This window comes from Acanthochromis polyacanthus, chromosome 5, assembly GCF_021347895.1.
Source record: "Acanthochromis polyacanthus isolate Apoly-LR-REF ecotype Palm Island chromosome 5, KAUST_Apoly_ChrSc, whole genome shotgun sequence".
Lineage (NCBI taxonomy): Eukaryota > Metazoa > Chordata > Actinopteri > Pomacentridae > Acanthochromis > Acanthochromis polyacanthus.
Window position 1 is genome coordinate 18,293,242 of NC_067117.1, and position 10,746 is coordinate 18,303,987.

At 39.4% G+C, this 10,746-nt stretch overlaps 1 protein-coding gene across 1 annotated transcript; it reads left to right on the top strand.

Moving 5' to 3' along the window:
* The first annotated feature begins 3,673 nt into the window (after nt 1-3,673).
* Nucleotides 3,674-7,949, top strand: LOC110961734 (zinc finger protein 285-like). The gene is made up of 2 exons (XM_022209451.2): nt 3,674-3,950; nt 5,377-7,949. The coding sequence occupies exons 1-2, from the start codon at nt 3,770-3,772 to the stop codon at nt 6,294-6,296; spliced, it is 1,101 nt and encodes a 366-aa protein (XP_022065143.1). The 5' UTR covers nt 3,674-3,769; the 3' UTR covers nt 6,297-7,949.
* The last annotated feature ends 2,797 nt before the right edge of the window (nt 7,950-10,746 follow it).

Here is a 10,746-nt window from a genome sequence, read left to right on the forward strand (position 1 = left end):
ATGTTGTGGGACACTCATTGAGACTATCTGAGCCGGTCAGTGTGGGGCAAAAGCACGTTAGGGCGGACATTGACGTGGGGGGGCCAGCTGCCCCCCCCCCCCCCCCCCCCCCCCCCATGTCAAAGCACGTTAGGGCAGACTTTGACACGGGGGGGGGCAGTTGCCCCATACTTTTCGCTAGCCGAGCTGCTAGCTGAGCTGCTAAGCTGCCTGCCTGGCTAAATACTGGAGCTATGTCGAAAATTCATTTCTCCATCACTCACATGTATTAAATTACATATGGAAACAGACCCCAGGTTGAAAAAAACCGAAGTGCCCCTTTAAGGTTATGTGTTGTCAGTAGCCCTGAATATCTGCTGAGTCTCTGAAGTTAAACTGGAGAAAACAGTAAATCTTCTCCCTAGTCATTAATATTGTTTAATGACTGATTCACATGGTGTTGTATGTATTCCTGCAGTGTAGATTGAAAAAAATTAACTCCCAGAATATGTCCAAAGTAATGATGAACTCTACAGTTAATATATTTAAATTGCAGCACAGATAAGCTGGATAATAAAATCCTCTCCTAAAGCTAAAGTGACTACAGGTCTTTCTGTCGTTCAGTGCTTGGACAACTATTTGAAATAGGAAATCTTTCCAGGGTCACTTTAAAATGAACCCCTGCTATTGATGCTGATACTTGGACGTCTGTCTTCATCTCAGGTGTCTCATGTTCACTGTGAGGATCTTCTGAGAGAATCCAACAAAAGGAAAACCTCATCTGGTTGTGAAGAAGGAGACTGAATGGACGACATCCTCAGTGAATATGTGCATCTGCTGGACCAAGTGGAGGAGAACTGGAAAATGGGGAAACATAAATTCCAGCGAAAATGGCTCAAAAACATGGATTTCAGAGAATGACTGCAGCCCATTGGTGGTTCCCTGATTCAGAAATAGTGAAATGTACAGTTTTTTATATAAAAATCATCTTTTACAAAAAAATACACCCATGTAATTTGTTGAGTTCATGGTCGTGGCATTAAAATTTTTACAGCATAGCATTAAAATGGCATTAAAAAGCATCAAATTTGACTGGTTGATATCTGCAGAAACCCTGTACAATATAAAAAGTCCAGGTTATTTATAGCAGATATGCAGCATTAAAACATCAATGCATTCAGGTCAAGAGCTTCATTATTTCCTTTACTGCACATTTAAAAACGGCATTATTTAACAATTGTGAACTGTAAAAATGTTTAAACACATGTAATAAATGGATGAAATAAATAATGTGTTGCTTACAGTGAAGTCTAAAAACTTAAGTCACAAGAGAAGTTGTATTCTGAAGAGAGGGGCTGAATCTGCAGCATTATTGTTTTTACTGGAAGGTTGATGAGGACATCAGTGCTACTCTTCCTCACAGTGATGAAGGAGAGAAAATTCTTCAGGCAACCATGCACCAAAGTGCTGAGACCAAGTTAATAAAAATATTTGTATTGAGCCAAGTGCAAAATAGGCAGTACAGAAAAGACACAGTATGCCAAAATGTAGAAAATATATGAATGTGAAAATATATATAGTGTGCAAAATGACTTGAATATATCCAGTATACAACAAAATGACTTGCAGATCTAAAAAGAAATGCATAAAACATGCACGTATGACACAGTCTCTGAAACATATGTAGCACATGCATAGAAATAAACAGTTGTACATGTGCATTACACAACATTTTTCTGTTTGTGGACCACTAGAGTAGTTCTCCTTCCTGTCGACTAAACAGTCTGAGGGCAGCTAAGAGGAAGGACCTTGTTTAGTGTTCAGTCCTGCACCACAGTAAAATTAGCACTTCCAGGGCCTGGGGTGGGCTGTGTGGGATTTCTCAGAACTGTCTTCAGTTTCAACAGCATTCTATCACTTTCTTAATAGTGTTTTTGCAGTTCTGATGGTGGTAGTGAGTACTGGCCTCTCTGATGAATATATTATTGCTGACCTTTCAACAAAGTCTGAAGAACCCAACATTTTTGAGGTAAGTGACTTCACTGTTCTGTTTGATGAAGCAAACACCAGAGGAAACATTCAGAAGGCAGTTTTAAGATCTATTTTTCTACAACTCTGTCCAATTTGTAATGAAATCCGTGAGTCAGAACAGGATGTAACACTCAGTTTTGTACTTGTCTTGTCATTTTTAACATCTTGTTATTGAAAAGTAATAACTGGATAACTAAAACCATTTTTGTGACCAAGCATTTAATGTTAAAAAAATATTCTGTATGTTTTGTTTTGTATTGTCCTGGCATGCAAGTACAAAAGTGTCAGAAAATATCATTGGTTGATTTCTGCATTGCTGTTTTTTTGGGGTAATGTGTGCTCAAAGATGAGACTTTCAGTGACAATTTCAATTATTTTTTAAATTTCAATTCACCTGTTATCAGAGATTATTTCATCAACTTGTCCTGTAGTTGAAACTAGAACTAACCATAAAAAATCATGCTTTATCTGTATTAGTTCTTGAGATACTGTCATTTAAACATTACCTCAAATGCCTGTAATAAGTTAAAAATGTGCTGGATGTGGATAAACAGGCTTTTAAAACTTTATCTCAAATATCTTGATTTGTGAATAAAAATACTGAAAACATTTCAAAAAGTTAGCATTTTAATATATTTGAAATATATTTTAGGTGAAAAAAAATCTGTCACATGAGACATGGTTGAGCAGAAAATGTTGTAACAAATGAGAGATTTCAACAATTTATAACAACATTACTCAGAATATGTCACTATAAGTTATTAACCCAAACCCATCCACTGTGTTCTTTCTTTACAGTGAATATGACAGTTAAAAGTTTAAAAAATAACTACATTACATATATGCTTTGTTCACATTTAAACCAAGTCGTGCTGAGACTAATGTCAGAATGTGACTACCTTGATTTCATTGCGTTGAAAAAACACCACCATTCATCCAACCTGATTTAAACTCCCACGGCACTTCCTCAGGACCCCTGCAATACCCCTACCAAGTTTGAGCACCATCTGATATACCGTTGTCAAGAACACATTTCTAAAAGTTAGCATTTTTTAATATATTTGAAATATATTTTAGGTGAGAAAAAATCTGTCACATGAGACATGGTTGAGCAGAAAATGTTGTAACAAATGAGAGATTTCAACAATTTATGACAACATTACTCAGAATATGTCACTATAAGTTATTAAGTGCAGATAGATGAGAAAAACAGTGCCAGTTTTAGTCATTTAACATGCCATTTTCAAAATTAAACAATGCTGAGAAATTTTAAATTGTTTTTAAAGGCACTGTAGAATTCATGCCAACACAAAAACTCTGAGTGGAGACACCATTTCAATTTATTTTATTGAGTTATTTATTTTTTTACTGAGTAGTTTAGTGAAACCAGCTTAACACCAAACTCAGAGACATCCACATTTCAACAAAATCTAGATAACCAAACTTTTGTCAAGTAACTAGACAACAACAATCGAATAGATAAAGAAAGCAGAAAAACTTTGTCAAAAAGGCACCAGAATCAGTGCATTACAGGAAATATTTGAGGTAAGATCATTAATGTATTAAATGGACAGTAAGAGAAAAGTCTCCTCCATCCCTGGGCAGCATGAAGAAGAAGAAGAAGAAGAAGAAGAAGAAGAAGAAGAAGAAGAAGAAGAAGAAGAAGAAGAAGAAGAAATAAGTCTGGGTCACGTGATTGGGACGAGCATCTTTTTGGTCCATTTTGGATGCTTGCAGGAGCTCCGCGCAATCCAAGAAAATGACCAAACTGCAGTTTTTAAACGTCTTTTTGACTGAGCGCCTCATGCTTGCTGCGCAGGAGATTTACAAATCTGTCGAGGACACGATTTTGGAGTACCAGGAGGAGATAGCGATCAGGGAGCGGGAGAACGACCATCTGAGACGCAGACTGCGAGACGCTGGAATTGAAATATGGCCAGGTTAGCTCCTCTGAAAGCTAACGGGGCAGTTGCGCCCCTTTCTTGCACTACTAGCCGACACTGTGGGGAGGCACTAGGTGGTAAAACTGGCATGACGGCAAACAGGACAAATATAACAACATAACAGGCAGACACATGATAGTGTTACCCCACTTCCAAGCAAGTTAACTTGACTGTTGTTAAGCGAGTTGACGTTAGCTACTGTTGTTGTTACGCGGCTAGCACATTAGCAACCTTTGTTCGTTAGCCTTCCAGCTAGCCTACTAGCCTACACCCGAGTTAGCATTGCGCTACGTTTGGATTCATGTGTCTATACTGAAGTATTTATTGTACTAATTCAGAAGTAGTTTGACTGGGACACACTATAGTAAACACTGAAGACAAACGCACAAGTGTTCTGTCAATAGTGTTTGTTTACTTCAAACTGAAACACTTAATTCACATAGACTCACAGTTGCAACTGCTGCCAAAGTGTTAGCAAAGGTGCCATTACTTATGAGTGTATGTTCTTAAAGCATTTGTAATTTCAGTTACTCACACTTCAACTTGACATGACATTATGTTTTTCTCTTGTCGGTGTCTAAAGTTTTAGCTAGCACTGTACATTATAGTAAAAGACTGCTTTGAAGTTCAAGGGGTAATACTTTATATAGGCGTTACAATATTGTTCACCATTTATGTATGTACTGAGGGTTTTCACAAATGGTTTTACAGCAAAGCCGAGTCACCTTACCTGATAGTAATAGCTCATATTAAGACTATCATCTTAGAATTAGCTATCTAACTACATTGCAGTCACTCTGTAATTGCTACAACGAAGGCAACAGGACTTGCTTGAGTTTGTCAAAGACGTTTCAGCTCATATCTGAAAGCATCTAGCATTTAGATGTCCCATTACCTGGATGATTCAGAATCTCCACAAACTGTTCATACTGTTACTAATTTAATCCGCTTCAGAATGCTACACTTCTGTGACTGACATGTTACCAATAAGGAGTTTGTTTTTACACCATAACCGTGAAGCTAGATGTAGTAGTTAACTACCTCTGCACCAGCTGTGTATGTTGACCACCTCAGTTAGAAGTTAGACATGTTGTAAATCACCACTGCTGAGGTATTTCAGCTCACACTTTAGTTAGTTCAGCTCTGCATTTTTGATGGATAAAGAAGAAGCCTTCTAGTAAAGGGATGCTTTGCAGTAAGGTACCACAGTTACTATTTCCAAATACTCTGGTTGCTTTGCTGTGCCCTTTTGTTGTATCTTCAGCTTGTGTTTTAAATATAACTAAGTGGAGGACCAAGGCATTTATATATTTAAATGCAAACCTTATGTTTAAACACTTTATACTGCAAGTGCCATATGCCAAATTATCTGCAATGTAGTCTCTGTTTTCAGCTGAGCCTCTTCTTTCTGTTGTCTTTTCAGATCGTCCATCAATGCCGTTGTTGGATGAGGAGGATGGTGAGCATCCACGCCGCGAGTGGAGTCCTAGCATGGGGCATGAGGAGCGTATTCCTATCCAGATCAAGGACAAGAGAGATCTGCGGCCCAACCAAGGAGATGACCAGCTTCGGGGCCATGGCTCCTGCAGCACACCAGAGAACATGTTTACTCCTCCACATGTTGGAAATGAATACCCACAGGATGGTCCACACACATCCAACCTCCCTCAGAGTCAAGGTGTGGAGAACAGGGAAAGGGACCCTGGATCACGAGGGTCCTCGAGGCACGTAAAAGCAGAGAGTGGAGGCGCCCACAGAGGTTCTACTTCCTCTAACAGCGGCGCTCAGCCTCTGGCACCAGTCAACCCAAACTGCTCGAACGAGAACAACATTGACATTATTGGGGTGGAGAATGGGGGACAGATGGTTGGTGCTAAGGGAGCTGGAACTGGAGCTAACAGAGGACAGGCCTCTCACATGCGAAACCAAGCAGCCAACACTGTAGACTGCCCCCATCAAAAATCCCCCCTACAAGGACACATGTCCTCTTTCTGTTGCAAGGTTTGTGGCGAAGCGTTTAGTCACATTGGCCACTTGCATGTGCATGTTCAAGTGCACACTCGGGAAAAACCTTATCGCTGTGGAGTATGTGGAAAATGCTGCAGCTCCTCTGGCAGACTGCAGGAGCACCAACGGAGTCACACAGGAGAAAAACCATTCCGCTGCCAGATTTGTGGCAAGGGTTTCACACAGATGGCTCACCTGAAGGTACATATGAGGATCCACACGGGGGAAAAGCCATACAGTTGCCCCGTGTGTGGCAAGTGCTTCAGCCGCTCTGACAAAATTAAAAGGCATCTTCAGACCCATAGCCGCGAGGGAACGTATTTCTCAGGGCAATGATGCAAATGTGTTGTTAAACAACCCAGTTTGTGAACCATATTGATGTGGGAAACTTTTCTATAAAAAGCTAAAATTGCTGCCATTGACACAAGGCTTTTCTTCCTATTTTCCAAGAACTAGGGATTCTGCAATGCTTAGACAACATTTTTTATCTAACCTAAGACTTCTCAGTCCCTCAGTAGAATTTGTATTAGCCAGTTTAGTATGTCATTTACCTATTTTGTACTTGTCAATGAGTATTAAATCTCAAAGACACAATTTGAGTTCATAGCTAGTCTTTCTGAATTATCTAGCCTTTTCCTTAGTCATATAATTAGCATGATTAAGTCTTCCACACATGCCTTGAAATTGAGATGCATCAAGAAATGCAAGAATGTTCAGCACATTCACACTTACTATCAGCCAGTCCCTTCGTATCCATGAGTTTACGCCTGAGTTTAAAATGTGCAAACTTGGCATCTATCTTTTAATTATTGTTTTAAAACCTAAAATTAGGATCAACGTTGTGATGAAAGCGTTATCTTCATTAACAAGAGAACTGAAGGCCTGGCAAATACAGCCTGGTGCTACAGGGCTTAGTCTTACACTGCCAGTAATTTTAGTTGTTTTTTTTATGTAGCAAATGAAATCAGCAAATAAAAAGCTGCTTAAATTCCCATGAACTGTGGGATTGACTGATTTACAAGGAGGATTCTGATCTGGCACTTATCTCCCATGTTTTTCTCTTTGTCTTATCGACTTTTTTCCTTATCTCTGTGCTGTTACGTTGTTGCAGAGCTAAACACTGCCATCTCGCATCGTCAGTGCTTCATCTTGTCCACCGAAGAAAAAGGACAAATCTGTTGTGAGACTGCTACACTATTTTGTGAAATAATGTGATATTCTGTAAAATACCACTAGTCCAGACTCACCACGCATTTAGGGATTTTGTGGTGTCTTTTTTTCTTATTTTATGACATGCACTGTGGCGTCTGTCGTGGACGATGCAGAGATTCACTCTATACCAGGGCCATACAGTATTAGCTGAACCTATTCTGTGCTTTTTGAGGAGTCTCTGTCAGCAAAGACTTAAGTTTGTCACCACAGTAATTATTTACATGTGAGGTATTTTCGGAGGGGCCTCAGTCGTGGTTGATTTTCAGAAGTGATGAAATAAAGTACTTCCACTCCACATCTCGGACTGATCCGTAAACAGCCGATCTTACAGTTGCTTTTCTCCTCTCAGGATTAATGCTGCATTCATAACACGAGGGCTGATTAAAAGAAATATTAACGTCTGACTTTAAATGACCATTGCACAAGTCAGTAACTCAGGGTTTGCGTGTTTTGCATTGAATTTGTCCCTGCTTATTGTAGAAATAAACAAAAGTAGCAATTTGTATCTGAAAAATACTAAATTGGGCTCAAAATAAAAATGTGGTACGTTCACAGAGCTCAGTTGTTGTTTCGGGTGCCGCCTCCTGCCTCAGTTACCCCTCTGCATGTCATGAATGCAGCATGAGAACAAGTCCAGCACGTCCTCACAGCTGACCAGCAGCCCTCCATTCACAGTCTTCTCGGGGACGCCTTTGTTCCCCTGCACACACTCTACTGTACAGTGTTGTATCATTGCATATTAAATGTTATTTTTTAATAAAGTAGCAATTGAGTATCCATTGCAGTTGTCTTGTATTACATGTGAACAGTATCCTAAGAACGGTTGATTCAGCAGACCGGGTAGAAAGAAGCTTATTATTTTGTAGCCACACTTGTTCAGCATGCAACGGCATTAGTCGTGCACTTAAGTACACAAAATGTAAACTACAGTTTTCCTCTGTGCCTCAGAGGACGTGCAAAGTTAAGATAAGGGATACGTGACATTTTTAACCACCACCCTTCACCCTCGGCAAAGATATATCCTGAGTTGCAATTTGTTTTGATCTTATAACAGGCAGTTCTGATGCAATATCAGCAGAATTTATAACAGTTCTTCCATATATTTCAAGGAGATGGGACTATTTCACAGAGGAGACCTTGAAATGCCAAAAATCACAGCTGTAGAAAACAATGTATTGTGCATACTGGCTCGCTCTTACAGTGTCATGGCCAGTGTTGATGCCAGACTAGAACAGAGTCAATGTTATTTGTACTTTGTCCTACTACTGTTCACATAAAAACAAAAAAAACAACAGAGAAATCTGGAAGCACGTCTTCTGACCACATTTTGACAAATGGTAAAAAAATAACTGATGTTCAGTCCAGTATCCACACGTTGCTTCTTACTGTAGTAGCAGATTGACAACACCTGGTGGAGTACTTTCCTTTTCAGTGGTCTTCATAAGTTCAGCTGACAACAAGAGAGCAACATGTGAGAGGGGAGATTAATTTCTGTAAATACATGCTGCACATGATAGGTGCCTTATATTAGAAATTGCAATATGCTACTTAATATGGATTAATCTGTTACTGAGCAGCTAAAAATTTCACCTTTTTATTAGGTTATGTATGGAACACTTAATTGCACACGGTGGGCTACTTTTCCAGTATCTTAGAGCATAGATCTAGTAGCTTAGTATCTTAGAGCTGCTATCGTATATTTTCAATGACATCTTCATAATATAAGACTTCAGAAGTAGAGGAATATTCATTGAATCTCATGATATTTGTCACAGTCACAACAACAAAGCTGTTTGTATGTTAAAACACGGATGTCGGCCAGCGGCTATGAATACTGAGAGAAGCTTAAAAATCAACAAGCCTCTCTACAGCAGATCGAATTTGCACACCACACTGTGATCTGCAGTGAGATGCCACATCTCGTCAAGGTACAGGCAGGAAGCAGTGTGTGTGCGCACAGCAGGAAGGGCACTGACTTCCACTGATATGAACCTGAGAGACTGAGGGAACCAATATACTGCAGTTAATTTGCTCATATCAAATTTCAGCAGTGGTATTGAGGTAAACTTACGCTTTATGTGGATCCGTTTAGTTATAAAAAGTCACCTACTCTGTTATTGTATGATTACGATCACAGGAAATCAAATCTGAACTGTTGTTGTCTTGTGTAAAGGCGTTTATTTATTTTAGTTGCTTGAGGAGCTATGAAGGTCTTCCATGATAAGAAAATCACAATTACCTGCCACTGAAATGAATATGCTTTTACTGTTTGATGAAAATCCATTAATCCCTAATGTTCACACATTTTCCAAAAAGAAATCAAATCTTCTCTCCCTCTCTCTCTCTCTCTCTCTCTCTCTCGCTAGTTTTGTCCAGATTTTCACACACATCACATCTCTGAGGCTGAGATTTTCACCTCCATATTAATTGTAAAGTGGCAGAAATAGAGGTTTGTTATTGGTTTTGTATGAAGAAGTAAATCAACATTAACAGCAGCCTCGTCTCTCAGGTTCATGCTACTCTGCATAGACCTCACAATTAACCCTTTCATCTAAATTATTTCACCGATAGCAAGCAGTTCAACTGTCAGCCTGTTTGGCCGCCTCACATCACACTTTGGTGTACTTGCCATGTCTCTGCAGTCCAGTGAAGTTTTTATGTGAACTTGTTTGAGACTAAATAACTCAAAGCCTTCACTGTCATATTTTATTCTATTTGTAGCTCTCATTCTGATGCACAGAAGCAATGTTAAATCAGCTTTGAAGACATCTTAAAAGAAAACAAAGTGGAGAACAAAACAAGCAACAATAGCAAGAAATAAAACGACCATGCAGCTAATAAGCTGGTGTTTATACTGTAGCAGACCTGTAATAATATACCTTTGCAATTTAAAAGAAAAAAATGTCCAGTTACACAGAGTGGTCTCCCAACTTCACTTGAGTGACATTTTGATCTACATATAGCAGGTTTATCCATATTTTATGAGCTAATCGGGGTTTCACTGTCTGACAGCTGATGACTGATTGACTGACCAGACAGATGAAAGTGTTCTCTGAGGAACATTTATATTCTGATGGATCTCTGTTCAAATATTCCATGACGGTGGCTTCTTCATGACACACACATGAGGTTTGGATAAACACTGCACTTTATGCATGTGGTTTGTGGTCAGCAGCAGGTGGTGCAGATTGATGCCAGCCTATAAAACTGTCCAATTTGACAGAGAAACAAACCTTGGCTTCAAATTGATCTATTATTTGTAGGGGAGATGAATCATTCCATCAATCATTAATTCATCGCTCAGGCTGATAAAAGCCACTTTAGGTGGAGACTTTGATGTGGCTCATCTTTAAGAAATGACAAATGACAGGTGTCCGTCTGAGGAAACATAGACTCTGATTCTGATCTTCTGCACTTCCACTGAGAAGCCTGAGGCTCAGAGAATAAACCAGTGTTTGTGGTGCATGTCCTCCTGTTTCTTCACTGTGTGTGAGCGTGAAACTCTATTCCTGTTTTTGCCTCACAAATCCACTTTTTGTAGCAGGTACACAAGTTTTCTGGACAGGTATTGACT

What these genes read in the sequence shown, in the direction of transcription:
- LOC110961734 (XM_022209451.2), top strand. Translation starts at nt 3,770, where the DNA reads ATGACCAAACTGCAGTTTTTAAACGTCTTTTTGACTGAGCGCCTCATG. An exon ending in TGGAATTGAAATATGGCCAG is followed by an intron (nt 3,951 to 5,376) that starts GTTAGCTCCTCT and finishes TTGTCTTTTCAG; the next exon opens with ATCGTCCATCAATGCCGTTG.